Source organism: Bombyx mori, chromosome 12 (assembly GCF_030269925.1).
Source record: "Bombyx mori chromosome 12, ASM3026992v2".
In the NCBI taxonomy this organism is placed as follows: domain Eukaryota; kingdom Metazoa; phylum Arthropoda; class Insecta; order Lepidoptera; family Bombycidae; genus Bombyx; species Bombyx mori.
This window is the reverse complement of record NC_085118.1, coordinates 4,887,134-4,907,523: the sequence shown is the minus strand read 5'-3', so window position 1 is coordinate 4,907,523 and position 20,390 is coordinate 4,887,134. Positions and strand designations below refer to the sequence as shown.

Genomic DNA, 20,390 nt, shown 5'->3' with positions numbered 1-20,390 from the left:
CATCTAAGCAATAAAAAAAAAACATTTTCATTTTACATATATTATTCGATGCAACAATTTTTTTAACTGGCAACTTTGAGGTTGTATTAATTTTATCATTCCGATTTCAAACTCTAACGGTGAATTAAATAAAAATTACGAAAATGTATTCAAACGCGATTTAAATTTTATATTATGCAGCAGTTTTATTGTATCCTTGACAGTGCTGTTTATTTTCATGAGCGAAATTTACCATTCACAATCAGCTGGGATGTAAACACATCCGCCTTGTGTTAGAAAACTGTGTACTGTGTAGGTATTAGGGTAGGCGCCACCACTCAGCATGCTTTCGCCACAAAGTAGTAACGCGTGCCGGTTTGAAGGATCAGACAACGTATACACTACAATTGAGACATGGATTTAATATCGTAATAATATAAAGATGGAGCATTTACGTTGTGATGTCTACAGACTCCTGCAACCATTTAACAACTGATGGGCTGTGAACGCATTCATCCTAATACGAAATTTAAAAAATGTTTCCCAATGAAAACTATGATATTATTCATTTCATAAAACTTGTGTTGTATTAAAACCATATTCACGACCCGTTCATGCATATGCATGACCCGTCTCAGGTATTTACAATCCTAATTACTATCATATTATCATTAATAGTAATTACGTTAATTGCGATGGTTGATTCACTTGATTGCACTGCATTGCGACGTTTGCGTTGCAATACTATGAAGTTTAGTACGTTAAATAACTTAACTTACACATGTTGTAGTAAGAATTATTGAGGAACTAGGATTGATCTATTTGCATTTAATTGTAGTTAAAATTGCGATGCTACTAATCATTTAACTACCATATTCTACAGTTGATTATTGATTACAAATTTCATGATGCAAACCATGACGCGTTTATTTGATAACAGTGAAGCGACGGTGATGGTACCCGACAATGACAGTGTCCGTATTTTTCGACCGATAGTATACACATAAAAGTACTCATCTTCCGCATTATAGTTTTATAAGTTAAACATAGTTTTATAAAAGAAAAAAGGCCCTCAATCATTGTAAATATGCATACGGCTTACATTTTGTTCCAACATTGGTTTAGAAACTGGTAGCAATAATAGAAAGATATTGTAATCTCCAAAAAGCGTACGTAGCTTATATTGGTTAGACATACACGACTTGGTCCTTCGTGCCTGATTCAAATGTAATCGTAGTGGTCATTGTTACTTTCTGTCGCAGCTTCGCAGTCTTCTCGCTTAATGGCTCAAATGTTGTAAAATTCTCAGTCATTCATTTTGTTTTTTTTATTAGTTGTTTCAGTAAATCATGAAGATTACGAAACGAGAATTTTTTCAACATGATTAAATATTATCATCTGAATGAAGCCGATAACATTAACAAAATACACATACACATATTTTAATGACATGACATTCGTTGGAACAAAAGCAAAATTGATAAAAAATATTAATCATTGTGATAAACAACGGTAATAAGAACTAAAACTTTAATCCAATACATATCCAGGTACATCAATTACAATACATATATATTTTTATAACTGGAATCTTTGTCGAATTATAAAACAATAAACGTGTACCTACTTGAAGAAAAATACAAATTCTGGAAGCTGCAGGTTAGCCGTCGCGGCTCCGTGGTTCGTGAGGAACGTCAACCTACACGACGACCTGGGCCTCGAATCGATCCGCAAACAGATGAAGTCAGCGTCGGAACGCTACTTCGATAAGGCTATGCGTCATAATAATCGCCTCATCGTTACCGCCGCTGACTACTCCCCGAATCCTGATCACGCAGGAGTTAGTCCCCGTCGTCGCCCTAGACACGTCTTACGGATCCATCAGATCCAATAACTGTTGCATTAGATGCCTTCAGCTCTAACACTAGGAGCAGGCTAAGAGACCCCGGCAACCGTACTCGTCGAACTCGGCCAAGAATTCGACTTGCAGCCTAATCCATACATCAGCCCCCTGAGTTTCTCGCCGGATCTTCTCAGCGGGTCGTGATTCCGATCCGGTAGTAGATTTCTTCGCGAAGCAGCTGCTCTTGAGTTATTACGTCTCCTTCGGAGGCGCTCGAGCGGCTGTTAGAAAATACCACCCTTCCTGGCTGAGCCTTTGCTCGCCCACCTATCCTGGTGAAATTAGAAAGGTTTCCGCGCCACCAGTAATCCTTGAATCATAAAAAAAATATAGAAAAAATATGCTGATTTCGGTACCTTCGTGTAACTCAAATTCTAATTCAAATCAAATGGATTTTAAGGTAGTTCTCGTCACAACATACATGCTGGATGTAAAAAAACATTAAGTGTTCCTTCGTCCTTTATTGATTTCATTTTTAATTTAAAAAAAAAAAATACATTTGAGTGATTATACCAATCGATTATACAGACTAGCTAAACGGATGACGAAGCCGGAAGGAAAGACAACAAACTTCTGCAAGCCATAATGTAAACCGATGTTACTATTTAATTAATGAAAGCATAAGACAGTTCAGTACATGACATTTGCTAATTAGGTATATGTTTTTTATCTGCTGATCTAAGTAATTTTTTATCCTCCTTATTGTCCTCCCCGTCAGGTTCTGCCCTGAACGTAAAATTAAATTCGTTTATTATTGTATGTGCCCCCTTAATTAAGCGGGAATATACAACAGCCCACCATCTTGATTTGTGATTATTTTTTTTATTACTTTGGTGGGTGGACGAGCCCACCTGGTGTTAAGCGGTTATGGCAGCCCATAAAACTCTATAACTGTTTTATTCCTACCTATTCTAGTAACCTCGAGGGGTTATTCTAGATTCGCTGAGGTAGTAGGTGAGCTCACGGGGCTCAAACCTGACGACGTTGCTAACACGAACCCTAGCAAGAGCAGTGCTTCGCAGAATCTACACCGGATCGGAAACGCGACCCACTGAGAAGATCCGGTGAGAAACTCAGTGGGCTGTGCCTGTGGGTTAATTTACTTGCCGAGGCCTTCGTCGCAAGCGGCGAATTTGACGAGAACGATGACCGGTGTTTGAGGTACCTAAAAGCACCGTTAGTGGATCGGGAAGATCCGAAATGACGTGTTTTGGGCGACGTCGACTGCTTTCCATTCGGTTCGCAGGATCGGGAATGTAGTTACCGGCGGCCACGATGAGAAGGTTCTCGTGTCGTGCTACTGATGGACCTAGACTCTAGGTCCACTCTACAACGTAAATGCCACGACCCTCCTTGAGACATGAGTTTTACAGCCTCCGCTTTTACAGTACAACGGTTGCTCCGCCCTTCAAACCCAAACGTATTACTGCTTCACGGCAAAAATAGGCAGGGTGATGGTACTTACCACTGCAGATTCACAAGACGTCCTACCACCAGTAATTACGCGAACTATGATTTTGCGGGTTTGATTTTTATCATACGATGTTATTCCTTCATCGTGGTAGTCAGTCGTGAATATCTGTTCAGTACGTAATTCATTAAAAAGAATTGGTACCTGCCTGCGGGAATCGAATACCGTTGCATCGCTTGATACGAATACACAGAGCGCCTTTCTTATCTTTCACGCCACGACAACTACAAAATCATGTTATCATTTATTGTTACGAAAGGCTTATTATGTATTGTAAATAAAAACCTATAAGTCATAATAGACTTTATTATTTTAATGACGGATAATAAGTTACCCCTTACGTATAATAAGGAATCATTATTACTTCCTATGAATAACTGGTAACACTATATGATTGGCATCAGGTGTTTATTTGTATCAGTGAACTATTTTAGAATATTTATTTAAAGCACATTGACACAGGGATTTCATGAAAAGCTAATATGATTGCTATCGAACCGTTATCAGTAACGAATTGTTCTAATATCCCTATGTTGTTGGTCCGCTGTACGATACAATGGTGTTATCAATGGAATTCAACTCTATCGACATTTAAGTTTTTGTTAGATTTTTTGGTTAATTTTGTATTTACCAAATCAATTCAGGGAAATCGCGATATATAAACGAAACATGAAAAAAAAATATAACACTTGGAATCATAGCCGAATAAAAATTCAATATCGAACTACGAAATTTATTGCGAACCACGATACCACAATATTTTTTACAATTTAATCCATACATACCAACAATTTTAAAATAGTTTCGAATTTTTGTCCGCAATAAATCTATAAGCTGAACATTGCATAACAAACTAAGCTCCGACTTATCACCACGATTTCACGGTTACGCGAGAATCACTCAAAAATAGATATGTTATAAGATATAAATTATCTTGTCCGTGACGTAGCACATCGAGAATAACAAATTTACAACCTAGTCGTAAAAGTATTAGCTCGGCCCGGACTTAATCCTTCGCATTAGGGGCTTGCTTCTGTGCTGCACTGGCGACCTGATTCACTATATCATTATCATGCCTTTAAATTTAATTTATAAAAAAAAGCCATTCAAATGTTTTACGAGTAAATATTTTAAGAGTATTTAATGAAGTTGTAAAATTTATAAATTTTATGCTCGTGGTTCCTTCGGGTAGTAGTTTTGCGGTATTTTCGTAATCTTAATCGCTAAACTAGAGCGTTTGTTGTTGTAAAAATTGTTTTACGATAATTATTTTGGACTGTGAAAGAATTTGTTTTCATGTAATCTGGATTTCTTTCCTAGTTCTTCTATTTTGAAAGTAACTACATATTTTCAATTTAAGCTTTTAAACATTTCACGCAAAATACAATTTCATATGTGTTAAAATAGTCCATAAGAGTTACAAAATCAACACGAAAGTCATTCATGATTCTACGATTTCCACTTCGCATGTACATATAATATAATTTAAACAATAAGTACATATCTGCGAGTAAGTGCTGAATTTTAAGCTGCAAACTTATCTATATCTTGCTCTGTCTTCTGATAGATTAATTGGTGTTCTTCTCAGGTAATCGCCCACTGACATCAGAGCCCACGATTAAAACGGAATCCACGACACCAGGAGTGGGACCTGAAGAACCGAATTTAGACGACAAAGGCGATAAGAAAAACAAGAGGCAGCGTCGGCAGCGGACTCACTTCACCAGCCAACAGCTTCAAGAACTAGAGGCGACTTTTGCAAGGAATCGTTATCCAGATATGTCCACGCGCGAAGAGATCGCCATGTGGACTAACTTAACAGAGGCTAGAGTTAGGGTAAGTGCCTTGTTACCTACAAATAGAAAAAAGTACATTGAATGACATTTTATCTGCTTTACATTGAATTTCGTATAAAGTATATAACTTTGTATTTAATTTGAAGTCGTCGTGGCCTAAAGGATAAGAAGTCCGGTGCATTCGTATGTAGCGATGCAACGGTGTACGTATCCCGCCGGCAGGTACCAATGTTTTCCAATGAAATACGTACTTAACATATGTTCAAGATTGACATCCACGGTGAAGGAATAACATCGTGTAATAAAAATCAAACCCGCAATATTATAATTTGCGTAATTACTGGTGGTAGGACGTCTTGTCAGTCCGCACGGGTAAATACCACCACCCTCCCTGTTTCTGCCGCGAAACAGTAATGCTTTTCGGTTTGAAGGGTGGGGCAGCCGTTGTACTGTTAAGTGTGTCCTTACAACTCATGTCTCAAGGTGGGTGGCGGTACTTACGTTGTAGATGTCTATGGGCTTTGGTAGCTAGTTAACACCAGGTGGGCCGTGAGCTCGTCCACCCATCTAAGCAATAAAATACCTTACCTTTGTGTACGGTTGAATCGTTAGTATTTTTACCGCAAAAATAAATCTAGTAATGGTAATGTAACGATAAATCTGGTTATTATTTACAAATTACCAATTTCATGACTTCATTGCATGTTATAATAAGTAAATATTTCCTTTTAGCATTCGTTTTGTACAGGACAACATTAAAATTGTGAAGCTGATTGACGCAAAATAGATTTATTATATAGCCTAAACACGTTTTTGTTGCCGCATATCAATCAATCAATAGTCCTAAAAATAGCGCTTTTATTTCTATCGTTTTTTTGCATTACAAAATTATGTAATTATATTTAACGAACGCGCAGGATCTACGTTCTTAAGGACACGCAAAGTATGGCCCCACAGACATAGACCATTGAGTTTCTCGCGGATCTTCTCAGTGGGTCGCGTTTCCGATCCGGTGGTAGATTCTGCGAGGAACTGCTTTTCCTAGGGCTAATGTTAGCAACGTCACCAGGTTAGAGCCCCGTGAGCTCACTTACTCGCTTGGCTACGCTGACATAGCCTCTCAAGGTTACCTTAGGTAGATAGGTTAGCTTAGGTAGGAAACGGTAGGCAGGTTAGCGAGGTACGGCTGCTAGCTGCCTGTGAGTTGTGTTTCAGATTCACGATAATGACAAGTATTTAGGTTTAGTTGAGTAAATGAATTATGATTTCCGTTTACTTTGGCCCAGGAACGTATTCCCGTTTCATCATCGAGAACTCTACCAATAAATACATCCTGTTTAGTAATCGTTTTAGTCCACGGTCTATTTAGTCCAGGATTATAGACAATTCGAATAGTCAGTCATGTTCTGCATGAAGTCAAATCGTATTGCTTAATTTTTGAACAAACGTTACTCGTGTTGTAAATACCGTGTGGATTCGTTTTTACTGGTGGTAGGACCTCTTGTGAGTGCGCGCGGGTAGGTACCACCGCCTTGCCCATTTCTGCCGTGAGGCAGTAATGCGTTTCGGTCTGAAGGGTAGGGCAGCCGTTGTAACTATACTGAGATCTTAGAACTTTTATCTCAAGGTGGGTGGCGCATTTACTTTGTAGATGTCTATGGGCTGCAGTAACCACTTAACACCAGGTGGGCTGTGAGCTCGTCCACCCATCTAAGCAATAAAAAAAAATACTTTTCGTTCTTAATCTATTTCGTGAAGTGCAATATAATATTAACGATGTAAATGTTTAGGGTAATCGTCGCATCCGGCGTGCGTATTTTTGTGCCGTGCCTTGCCGTCCGTCGGAACATGGAATCCCTTAATCCACGAGGATTTGATGCGTCTATTTCGGTCTCTTAATAATCCCCGGCTTAAGGCTGATCGCATCCACACTCACTGTCAATAGTTTTGGAAGGCCCCCGTTAGATTCTGCGGTCCCGAACGCATTTGTACTGTTTGGTTTAGCCTGAATACTTCGGATGCTTGGTTTCTTTGGTATTTTAAAATGTTTAGGATAATCTTGGACATGTATTTTGTGAATTTCTCGAACTTGTTTCGTGTGTATGTAGGAGTTTTTTTAGTAACTATTTCTGTCTCCCTTCTTAGTTCTTATGAAGTGAGGTTATTTATTTACGTAATACGCTTTTTTTCAGAAAGAAGAACTTTCTTTATTCTCAAGACATTTTAGTCTTTTATTTTCTGTGAAATAATTAAATTTCATTCTGTTAATTCTTACGTACGTTCCGTCAATGATGTTTCAAATAATATAATTCACCAATTTTCAAGTAACATGAAAACGAAACTTACACTCGTATCGCTGCGGAGCTCTCGACTGCGATGTAAATCAATATCAATGATATTCAAGTTTTGGACTCAAGTGTTAGGTGTTCGTTTCGTATGTGTATTCGACTGCAACGTACTTACTGCGTGTGTTCTTCAAAACATTCACATTTGTTACTGCTTTAGGGGTGTGACGCGAGTAATTAGATTTTTTATTTTTTATTGCTTGGATGGATGGACGAGCTCACAGCCCACCTGGTGTTAAATGGTTACTGGAGCCCATAGACATCTACAACGTAAATGCGCCACCCACCTCGAGATATAAGTTCTAAGATCTCAGTATAGTTACAACGGCTACCCCACCCTTCGAACCGAAACGTATTACTGCTTCACGGCGGAAATAGGCGGGGTGGTGGTACCTACCCGTGCGGACTTCCAAGAGGTCCTACCACCAGTGATTAAATGTGATTAATTTATTTATTTGGGAAACCAACAGTCCAATACAAATATATAATATTTAAAAAAAATTGCTAATCAAACATGTTTCCACCATATAAAAGCAGAAAGTGAAAAAAGGAAAAAAAAAAAAGAAATATAGAAATTTAAGTTTACACAAAAAAAAACAAAAGCAACACGCACATATTATTATTTACATTAACTTACACTATAAAACTAAATAATACTCATCGGACTAAATCACATTATAAATATTTCAAAATAGCATTTCTATATGCTACAAGTGACAAGCAAAATATGTCAGCATTAGAGAACTTAATCATATAACCTACGAGATCTACGGACAAAAGAGTTAGAAGTATATCTCGTTCAAGATATATTTCGTTCGAACTGGACATGTGAAAGGTCTGCTTAGAACTCTGTTTGTATTTGTGGTTAGAAATATGATTTTTGGAAGTTAAAATAGCAGCATCCCTAATTCTACGACGCTTTAAGCTGAAAATGCGTTTTTTTTTAATTTTTTATTGCTTAGATGGATGGACGAGCTCACAGCCCACCTGGTACGAAGTGGTTACTGGAGCCCATAAACATCTACAACGTTAATGCGCCACCCACCTCGAGATATAAGTTCTAAGGTCTCAGTATAGTTACAACGGCTATCCCACCCTTCGAACCGAAACGCATTACTGCTTCACGGCGAAAATAGGCGGGGTGGTGGTACCTACCCGTGCGGACTTCCAAGAGGTCCTACCACCAGTGATTAAATGTGATTAATTTATTTATTTGGGAAACCAACAGTCCAATACAAATATATAATATTTAAAAAAAATTGCTAATCAAACATGTTTCCACCATATAAAAGCAGAAAGTGAAAAAAGGAAAAAAAAAAAGAAATATAGAAATTTAAGTTTACACAAAAAAAAACAAAAGCAACACGCACATATTATTATTTACATTAACTTACACTATAAAACTAAATAATACTCATCGGACTAAATCACATTATAAATATTTCAAAATAGCATTTCTATATGCTACAAGTGACAAGCAAAATATGTCAGCATTAGAGAACTTAATCATATAACCTACGAGATCTACGGACAAAAGAGCTAGAAGCATATTTCGTTCGAACTGGACATGTGAAAGGTCTGTTTAGAACGCTGTTTGTATTTGTGGTTAGAAATATGATTGTTGAAAGTTAAAATAGCAGCATCCCTAATTCTACGACGCTTTAAGCTGAAAATGCTTTTAATGATTGCATTATTATAAATTTATATACATATACTACTACATTTACATCGAACGGGACCTTTATTTTGTTACAGTTAAGCATCTCTATTCTTCTTTTTTTTTTATCAATTAGTTATTCGGGTATTCGTTTATACATTAGAAATAGGCTACACTAGTAAAGGCACTGCGGACTTTGTACAAATGTAAGGTGACCGGATAGTGATATTGTCAGATTTGACTTTGTTAACTTTAGTTAATTCTTAAAGTCTGTGGTCAAATTGAAAATAGGTTAATATTGTTCATCTTTAATATTATTTGTCTATAGTGTAGTCTTGGCGAAATCTGTGATTATAGAAGTATAATAATAGTCTTTGTCAATATAACTAAACTTATAATTTCAATTAATTATAGTCGAATTTAGACTACTGCGGTACCACTAGTACATTAGAAATAGGCTACACTAGTAAAGGCACTGCGGACTTTGTACAAATGTAAGGTGACCGGATAGTGATATTGTTAGACCACGAACGCGTTTTTAATTAATTTAATAAGATTATTCTGTAATATCACAACCCTAGACAGAGGGATTACGGTACGTCGCGGCGTCGGTTGGAGCTGCGCGCCGCGCCGCTACGTTATAAATCCATGCTCGCGCGCATCAATAAATCGTTGAACATTATTTTTGTTACCAACTCATTAGGGTCATTGCCTGCTCATTCACTCAATTAGCATCACTAAAATATGAGATGTTAATGTTTTCGGCATGTTTCCGTGCCAAATTATATTTATCATTACAAATAGCGTTTAAAACGCTCGCGTTGGTGTATTAAAAGTTGTGGTGCGTTTTATTGATCGCCATCAATTTATAAATGTCCTTTAGAATAATTTAAATTTATTTTTAAAATTTTAATATGAAACGACTACCGTATTTCATTCAGAGAATGTATTTAAATGGTTTATTTATTTATTTGCACTCAACCATATAAATAAAGACATTAGCTTACTTAATTTATTAAGTGACATAAATAATCTAATAGTTAGGTTTTGATAGTTAATAGGAGTTATAATTTTACACTGAGTAAATATGTATAAATGTTTTAATCGCTAAGCAACATTTATTTGGAAATGGTCAGTTCTGTCTTTGGTTCAGCGAGACTTAGTTAAAATTGAAAATATGTAATTTGAGTCTCGCATATTTTGATTTCACTATTATCGAAGTTTGGAATTTACGTGATAACGTCAGTCGCAGAACTATTCGAACTGCTAGCTCTGACGTCAGCCGAGAAGAGACATAAATGTGTCACAAGCCAACGCTTGGGCCGATCGTGCCTCTCTATCGCTTGTGCCGCGCTCTCGCTTGCCCGCTCGGGCTCAGGCGGAACGTGACACTCTTTCGTGCGTGCAGCTAGTATTCATCGATTTTGAAAACGTTATCGCGCCAAAAAAAAAAACGGTACTTATAAACAAAACAAGCATCCCGAAATGTAAGCAAAAATTCGAAGATTATAACATGCCATTTTCGTAATATAGCAATTTGTAAACGTAGGCGTTGTGCCCGCAAAGTTTTCCCTTCCGAGAAGACGAGGTTCGGTCGCGGCTCGTCACCGGCAATCGTCCGTGAAACAGCTCTTGACACATTTCATTTCGTCGGAATCGGCCCTGCCCGGTATCGTATTGCGTGACGTGGAATTAGCCAATCGATCTCGCCGATACACGCGAGATAATTATCACGTATCGACATTCTGTTTGTGAACACGAATTCGCCACGTTACTTATTAATGGCAAAAATATATCTTGCTATTATTTGTTCTATTGTAGCACTATTCGTGATATCAATAATTGAATATTTTTGATAGTTACGACCGGTATTGATAGTAATAAGAATAACTCGGAACAAAACGCGCACGGTCATCTGAACCCTATTTAAGATTCCCTGAGTTGTGGGTTCCAAAGACTGGTAAACATACTTTTTTTATTGATTAGCTTGGTGAACGAGCTCATAGCCCACCTGGTGTTAAGTGGTTACTGGAGCCCATACACATCTACAACGTAAATGCCGCCACCCACCTTGAGATATAAGTTCTAAGGTCTCGGTATAGTTACAACGGTTGCCCCACCCTTCAAACCGAAACGCGCTACTGCTTCACGGCAGAAATAGGTAGGGTGGTGGTATCTATCTGTGCGGACTCACAAGAGGTCCTACCACTAGTAAAAAAACCACATCTTGTTATTATTGGTTCTATTGTAGCACTATTCATTATATCAATAATTGAACATTCCTGACCTATCTTCTCACAGTATAAACAGAGGGAATTGATCTGAAATGTATCGTTGGCACTACAATAAGGTTTTGCATTTTATTTAGTAAATACTAGTTAAAAACTGTTATAGTGCTTATAATACACTACATTTTTCTAGATATATCAGAGCCAAATTGCACATGTCAAAATTCATTATCAATTTCAAGTTGGAATATTTTTCTTTAAATCAGTTTGGAAATAATGAATTTTTAAAAAGGCCCAATCCCAAAGTATTAATCTGTTATAGCTTATAAGTTTACCGGAAAAAATTGCATTGAAAACTCAACGTCACTTATTTGAGACTTGTTGCACTATGGTTCTGATGTCTCGGTTTATATGTAGAATATATAATATAGAATTCATTGAAAATTCATCACTTGACCCGGGTAGCATCTGTTGTATTTTGATACGTTCGAATGCAAACTATAGAAAGTTTGCAACTTCGTGAAGTCGTCGTGGCCTAACAGATAAGACGTCCGTCCGGTGCATTCGTGTTGAGCGATGCATCAGTGTTCGAATCTCAGGCGGGTATCAATTTTTCTAATGAAATACGTACTCAACAAATGTTCACGATTGATTGATTTGACGGTGAAGGAATAACATCGTGTAATAAAAATGAAGCCCGCAAAATTATAATTTGTGTAATTACTGGTGGTAGGACCTCTTGTGAGTGGGTGGGTACCACCCTGCCTATTTCTGCCGTGAAGCAGTAATGCGTTTCGGTTTGAAGGGTGGGGCAGCCGTTGTAACTATACTTGACCTTAAAACTTATGTCTATGGGCTCCAGTAACCACTTAACACCAGGTGGGCTGCGAGCTCGTCCACCCATCTCAGCAATAAAAAAAACTGAATTAATATAAAAAACGCAGACGAGGTGCGTAAATATTTGTACGTACATGAGTATAACATTTGCTCTAACGGGTTAGTTTATCTGTTTGGGTTAATCCAAAGAGACTTTATTAAATTCGAGCCGCTGAGAGTACAAAGAATTAAAATCTTTGCTCGATTTAAAGAATCATTCGTAGTTTATTTAAGACTGACATAAAATAGCCTCAAGATGACCTAAATACTATGATTTTTTATACTTACTAGTCTTGTCACACCATTTCACTCGCGTATTTTTTTTAATTCACAGCTAATAAAATACGTTGCATTTTCCCAATATACAAAATTGCATGTGACCATATTGTCCATGAAATAGTAAATGTGTGTTAAATATACTTGGCATTGCCAATGTCTGATCATTTTACATAATAAAAAGTATCATATGTATTCATCTAGTTATAAACTGTTTTATTGCGAATTTTCACCCAAATCCATTCATCCATTTTTACGTGATTGAGTAACATTAAAAATATTTTTAATTTCGTGAATAAGACCAAACGATCTAACGCAACACAACTAGCTGTTTCTACTTTCCAGTCATTTTCCTATAGTGGTAGTATCCTTACATAATATTAATTAAAATAAGGTAATCCCTTAATTATCCGATAGATGGTTCATTTTAAATCCTAATTCTGTCTTGAGGACTCGTGGTAAGGCGCGCGGTGTAGGCGCATGGATGCGATGCAATTCATTCGATTAACGCCATTATTTAGTCGCTCCATTTATGTTTTTTTTTAAATGAAAAGCAGCCCGTGTCGATAAAATGTTTTAGTAAAAACACGTGCATGAACCTCGTGTGCCGACAGGGCTGGTCAGACTGTTATTTATTTTACGTGGCATTGGATCGCCGCACGGGCTCTGCATCAGTTGTTTTGCATGTATTTAGTTTACCCCGTCTCGTCACATGTAAACAGTTTAGCGCGTCCTTTATTAAAAAACTCGCGCTTAGTGATTTTGCAAAGTTGAATTCGTTACATTTCTCTTTTATTATTAAATTAACCTACCCTATAGTATATTGGTAATGAGTTTTTTATTGTTTTTGTATTTTTACGATCTATGAATGAAGGAATGAGTGAATGAGGAATGAGTAGGGAGTGAGGAGAAGTGTGAAAGTAGCCCCGGTAATCAACAAATTAAAGAGCGGACGGTTAGCGTGGTATGGACATGTGATGTGTAGAGAGAAGATGTACATGACTAAGAGATGTATGGAAATGGTAGTGCAAGGTAAAGGGGGAAAAGGTCGACCGAAGAAGACATGGATAGAGTGTGTGAATGACGATATGAGAGAGAAAGAGAGGAGTGAGTGTTGAGGTGACGGCTGATAGAAGAAAATGGAAGAGAAAAATCAGCTGTGCCGACCCCACCTAGTGGGATAAGGTGGAGAAGAGTATTTTTACGATCTAATCGAAGAGGAAGCTTGTAGTAGGGCAAGCAAAAAAGAGGGCTCAAAATTGTAATAATACAGAGGCATATCTATTTTGGAATATATAAATCGATAACTGTTAGAGTAGAAGAATTCTGGAGTGGAGACAACATAACGGTAAACGTAGTTTAAGACGTCCAGTAATAAGGCAGAGCGAGGCTATATGCAGAATAGTGGACAGTCGATGGAGACAAGAAGTTCAGGATCGGGTCGCGTACGTGTCTTGACAGAGATCTACGTCCAACAGTAGACTAAAATAGGCTATTAATAATGACGATGATGATATTTTGAATTTAGAACTGTGTTTGGATTGATCATATTTTGGACCCGATTGCCGTGCCCTTAACTGCTACAGCTCTCGTAGTAAAAACAAACTTAATTCTACGACCACCAGAGGTGCAGTTTTAAATTATGAAAATAAATGGAAAATATATTTAATAAACGCAAAACTGTGATTCTTGATTAAAAATGCATACTTGAAAAATACGACAGTGGTCTATATGATACGCTAATAAAATTAATTTTAAACATTAAACTAATTTAATTAAAAAGTTCTGTGATTTTAGTTCCGGTGTGTAAAATTTAAGATCAAATCATATATTTTTTGCATATTTAACGTACAGACACACTATTTAGTAGCAGTTTTATAATAGTATAGATTACATAATAATATACGAGTTAATGTTTAGACACATCGCAAAATAATGTGGTAACTGACAATATAACCCGTGATTCAGAGAGCATAAACTATTAACATTGTCGTGTTGTAACCGGGTCTGGCTCACGCCCAATAGACAAAACGAAGAATTTGTTTCTGTAAACACGTATTACTATATTACGAACTACAAATTCAAAATTTATTGAACGGAACATTTTCATGTCGAGAGCATAGTGATACAAAAGCAATTCTATTTGTATGTTATTTACAATACAATTTCGCGTGTCAGAAATCAAGACTGAATAGCGTTGTACATTAGAGAGTTATCCTGTACGTGTTTTGATAGGCTACGAGTTTAGTGTTCTGATCTCGAGGACTTTACAGGGGCTTTAATGGAATTTGTATCAGCGAATTGGGAAGTCACGTTATTTTGATTCTAGATTAAATTATTTTCAGGTTTTCTTTTGAAAATGAAAAGAATATTGCATTTAGAGATTCGATCGTTATCAAACTGGTCATAATCAAGTGTTGTATGTCAATATTCGTTGAAAAGGACTATTTTGTAGTAGTGTATTCTAAGAGCAATTCCAGTCTATTTCCATTACTGTCGTCCACAATGTTAAAGCCACTACCGTCTTTTTCTCCACGGGGTGCATTTAATAAGTTTCAAAGAATAGGGACGTCGACCCCATAGTTTTATTAATGATTTTAGGAAACATCATTTATTTTCTATGATTAAATTATAAAATGCATAATATTAAAAAAAAGTTCAGATTAAATAATAAGGTTTTAATTATATTTGACAAGTTTTTTTTTATTTATTGCTTAGATTGATGGACGAGCACACAGCCCACCTGGTGTTAAGTGGTTACTGGAGCCCATAGACATCTACAACGTAAATGCGCCACCCACCTTGAGATAAAAGTTCTAAGGTCTCAGTATAGTTACAACGGCTGCCCCACCCCTCAAACCGAAACGCATTACTGCTTTACGGCAGAAATAGGCGCGATGGTGGTACCTACCCGCGTGGACTCACAAGAGGTCCTACCACCAGTAGAATTGATTCCTTTAAACAAATTGCGCTACAATTTAAGTGAAACTTATTTAGAAAGATATTTAGAATTCAGTAACATTTATTTATGTACTTTAATATTATTGATTATATTATATGATACTATTTGATACTGCTATTGCAACTACTAAATCTAGCGTACTTTGTAAGAGTTTTCACTTCAAATACAAGTGCTAGTATTTTGTTGTATTACTTTAGATAGATAGAGAGCTCACTGTCCCCCTAGTGTGAAGTGGGTGGTCCTCAGCCCACCTTGAGATATTAGATTGAAGTATCAACTGTATTGTATTACGGTAAGCCCCACAATACTAAATAATTCTTGAGATTTGAAGATAAAGTAAAGAACCAGTAAACGCTGTTCAAATTGAATTTGTATCGAAACAAACATTCGCCAACCCTGTTTCAGACACGTGTCAATTCCGAGTTTATATTCTCTATCCGTTTATATGAGCTCATGTTTATTTGACTTTGGAATAGTGCGAGTCTATACTATGTAAGATAACACTCTTAAATCCCTACTACGTAAAGATTGAAATCCTTTGGCTTGCTCGCCGCGTCGTTAGGTCGGGTCTTGTTTGATTGATGACACTAATAAAACTGTGATTCCAGTTTAATTTAAATTTAAGGCAATTTAGCGACCCTGTGATCCTGCTGACCGTAAAATAACTTCATTAACACTAGGGCGGACTATAATTCATCACCTCGAACTATTTGATTCGGGAAAACCATTTTCACCATGGAAACGGTAGTTATTAACGATAACTATAAATCTCGATTAGCAACATTATATGCCATTTTCACTAATTATTAGTAAATTTATAACTAATATTCATTATTATCACTTAAAAACGTTTATAGAAGAATAATAAGAAAAATAAAGGATGAATACCCAAATTGTGGGTATTCGTTGTATGGTAACATTTAATGCGACTCTAAGGTTCAACATTCAAGATACTTTTTAAGTTTAATAAATTTAAATTATTCACAATCCAAATTTTGTCTTTCAACGAAAGTACACAAATGGTAGGTTTTGTCAATTAGCGAAATGATGAACAATTTAAAAAAAATCGTTATGTTTCGGAAATGTATAAAAAATGTCAGAGCTCCTTTTATAGTGACATAGGGAGCGGTACGGTCACCATTCTGCAATAATATATTTAAAGGATTAGCCCCGCGTCGTAATATTCGCGACCCTTCTCGCTCACACCCGCCGCAGCTCGTTCCTGTTGCCTGTCCACCGCTATTCAAATAATGGAAATTACATTCCCATATGTGCATCTAAGCAAATATAATTTTGTTGTAATCATAACTCTATTTTCGAAATTATGTACCTTTTAACTTATGTTCAATGTTAATTGTGTTTTGCTTCCTCTCTCTCTGCTTTGTCAGTACTTCTCTGTAGTTATTTTCATTGATTATGGAGCAGTTTTTCAGGAAGTTGTAGGCGTGCTCTTCATTCGAAATTAATGTTATCATGATGACATGCAAAGCAGTATTCGATATGTCAATGAAAAGCTTACTACTTTTTAAAACATAAAAGTCATGAAACTGTCCATTGCGCGCTGGATATTCAAAGACTAATAACCTGTGGTTTACCGGTGTCGACCAATACAAAAACACGCGAACACATCAAATTTATGTTTCGAAAAATAAACGATCGTATATGGGGTGGAAACGACCGTTTATGTTCACTTAACCGAGGAAAGAGGGTATTATTTACCGTTTCGGCTGGGTGAACCCGCCACCGTGAGTGAGACAAATACCGCTGGCGGCGCAATATTTATTGCAGTCGCTACGTGAATTGCGCAATTTATCGCGGAGGTGTCGTCGGCGCAATCGATCGCCCGGTGACGGACGCACGCCATACATCAGCGCGCGCGTTATCTGCGTTCACGGCGACTTATCACCGCTCGCACGACTCCTCCTCCGACCACCTCGTCTAAATAACAACATCGATTCAACGGAGGCTAGTAGGAGGCGATGTTGTAGCGGCTGCTCGTTTATTGCGGCTCGATCAAGTAGCGGCGAGCCGTCCCGCCCAATCGCGAAGCTCGTTTATCTTCATTTCGCGGCCGCAATTAGACGGGTCGTTGGCTGCCGCAGGCGGGGGAGCCTCCGGTCTCCGCAACTCTGCTGACGCTACGTGGCTCGAATACGCGCCGATGCCCGCATTCGCGTCCCACTGTCAACTTTGTAATGAGTAAAGTTAATAACTACGAAACGCAGGTCGCATTCTCATTTTATCTCGTTAAAACTTTTAGATTGTGATCGGTGATCGGTCGCTTTCTATCGGTCAAACTATTTAATTTAAAAAAAACCCTACCAGTAAATAGACTCAAATCCGGTAGTAGTTTTACCGAGATCTAGTTTCTATTTCAGTATTATTATATTTTTGTTTTTGTTACAGGTATGGTTTAAAAACCGGAGAGCCAAGTGGCGAAAACGAGAAAGGAATGCAATGAATGCGGCAGCCGCGGCTGCTGCCGATTTCAAAAACGGCTTCAGCACTCAATTTAACGGCTTAATGCAGCCGTTCCCGGACACCGATGCGCTTTACTCGTCGTATCCCTATAATAACTGGGCTGCGAAAGTACCTAGTCCACTAGGAACGAAAAGTTTTCCGTGGCCTGTCAATCCCCTCGGATCAGTGGTACCGGCAAGTCATCATCAGGGTTCGGTAAACTGTTTCAACACGGCGACTTCAATGGGAGGAGTCGGAGGCGGCGGGATGGGAGGCGTCGGGGGATCAGCCGGTGTAGGAGGTGGTGTTGCTCCGTGCCCTTACACTGCACCTCCCAATCCTTACAGCATGTACAGGACAGAGCCGTGTCCGGCAATGTCGTCATCGATAGCGTCGCTAAGGTTGAAGGCGAAGCAGCACTCATCAGGGTTCGGCGGGAGCTACGGGTCAGTGTCGCCGGTGTCGAGGGCCGGGTCCGCGCCGCTGTCAGCGTGCCAGTACGCGGGCGGAGTGGGAGTGTCGGACCGCGTGCTCTGAGAGGAAGCGCGCGGCCGCGAGGAGACTCGCTCGCCGCCACCCTTGCTGGCGACCGCGCGAGCCTCCTAGTCGCCGCCCGACCTCACTTACACTACTCCGTCTTACAGACATTTGTGGGAATGGTTTGACTAAGCATACGCTTGTCTACACGATCGTGTACACGGACACTAGTTCAATCATAAAATAGTGACAGTTTACGGTACTAAAAGATTAGTGTCAGCTCGTCAATACGACCTGTGAGAGCTATATTTAAAAAAGTGTAAGTCGTGGGGTAAATTATGTGAATAATTCGCATATAGCATAATATTTGTTAAGAAATGTCTGGCAATAAAAACTGAACGATTCGTTTCTAAGTGAAATGTAAATATGTAGGTATGTATGTACGTATACCAAAGCGAAGTGTGCAATTTTTACAAGCTTAACATGTACTTAGACTATTTAGATTAAGTTTAGTTATTTAGTTCAATATTTACTGTTACAAAAATACGTATCTAATTATAAATAACTTATTTGTGGTATCAATAACAAATGATTTGTCGTTTTGTAAATATGTTTTTATCTAAATTTTTTGTTGTACTTTTCTAAACACAATCAGATATGAACTGCCGTAAATTTGTTTAAAACTGTTTTGCTCCAAACAATGAACATACACACTGAGGTTTTAAAGTTAATAATAAGGAGAACTTTCCGCATTCGCAGGATTTACACAAAATATATTAACTATCGCTGTAGTCGTTCACTGAAACTTGTAGAATTTTGAATTGGTTTTTTATACAACAAGAATGAAACTCATATTATTTTTTATATCACATCCAATTAAAATGTTAAATAAAATGTATTATTTTGTGAGTTTCTGAATCAATACGAAATCAATTTGAACGAACCATACATCTGTATAACAGTTACACAAAAGTCAATATTTATCAAGCTATTCAAAAGTTATACTTGTATTAGGACAATATGATTGATTTCAAATATTACATGTTAATCACTTATGATCTGCCTGCATGAACTATGTCCAATTGTAATATGATATTGACCATCTCGATGCAATGTGTGGCTGGAATAGCCCTTAGGATATCAGCGAATAAGTTGGGAAAAAATATAAAGCATTTTATAGAAAAAGTCTGAGTCTTATGATGGATATTTATTTGAAAACCGAAATAAATTCAACGAATGGCTGTATTACTGTAAATTATTTTGTCGCCTTTTTTTTTTTAAATAAATGTTATTTATGGTAAATATGTAAATAAAAATGAATGGAAGTCTTAAAACCTGATGACCTCGGCTTTAGAGAGACCGCCTAAACGAGATTAATGCAACCAGGATCTCAGTTATTTATTAAAAAATGTTCACATTTACTTAACAATGAACATACAGAGAACTAACTGTAAATAAATGTAATTTAATTGTAGCTATAACATTCGCTATAGTATTCGAGACTTTTAGATAATTTAGACTACCCACATCCGTGTGCCTAATTATCAATGAAGGAATCACAGAAATGTTAATGTAAATAATATTAAAATATCATTTTGAACGTGAATTAGTTCCGAGGTTTTGATTTTAAACATATCAGGGAGGTATCCGTAAATAAATTATTATGTAGAAATTTTTTGGTGAATTAATTAAAAAAATAAGCGAATCCGATCGTTCTGTAACTTAAAAAACCTCTAGTCATAATAAAATATCAATGAGTAGCTTCATTGTTTTATTTATTTTTCACCCTCTCTCTCACAATTATAATTTCACTAGGAATTATGGGGAATAATCTAAGTGTTCAAATCAAGAAATAACGCCATCCTAATGAAGTGGATTCGACACACATAAAAAGTATCAGGCTAACAGATTTCGTAGAGGACATGCTGGTGATACTAATAGATTAAGTAAAGTAACGGAT

General features: G+C 37.3%; 1 protein-coding gene across 2 annotated transcripts in view; it reads left to right on the top strand.

The window, feature by feature from the left end:
• The window catches only part of Ptx1 (pituitary homeobox1), a 64,509-nt gene extending 44,319 nt beyond the window's left edge, over positions 1 to 20,190 (top strand). The window contains exons 4-5 of one of the 2 annotated variants that reach the window (XM_012693066.4): positions 4,942 to 5,189; positions 17,900 to 20,190. In XM_012693066.4, coding sequence (XP_012548520.2) covers positions 4,942 to 5,189; positions 17,900 to 18,490 — 839 coding nt within the window. In that variant the 3' untranslated portion in view covers positions 18,491 to 20,190. 2 annotated transcript variants of the gene reach the window in all.
• Positions 20,191 to 20,390: the final 200 nt, after the last annotated feature.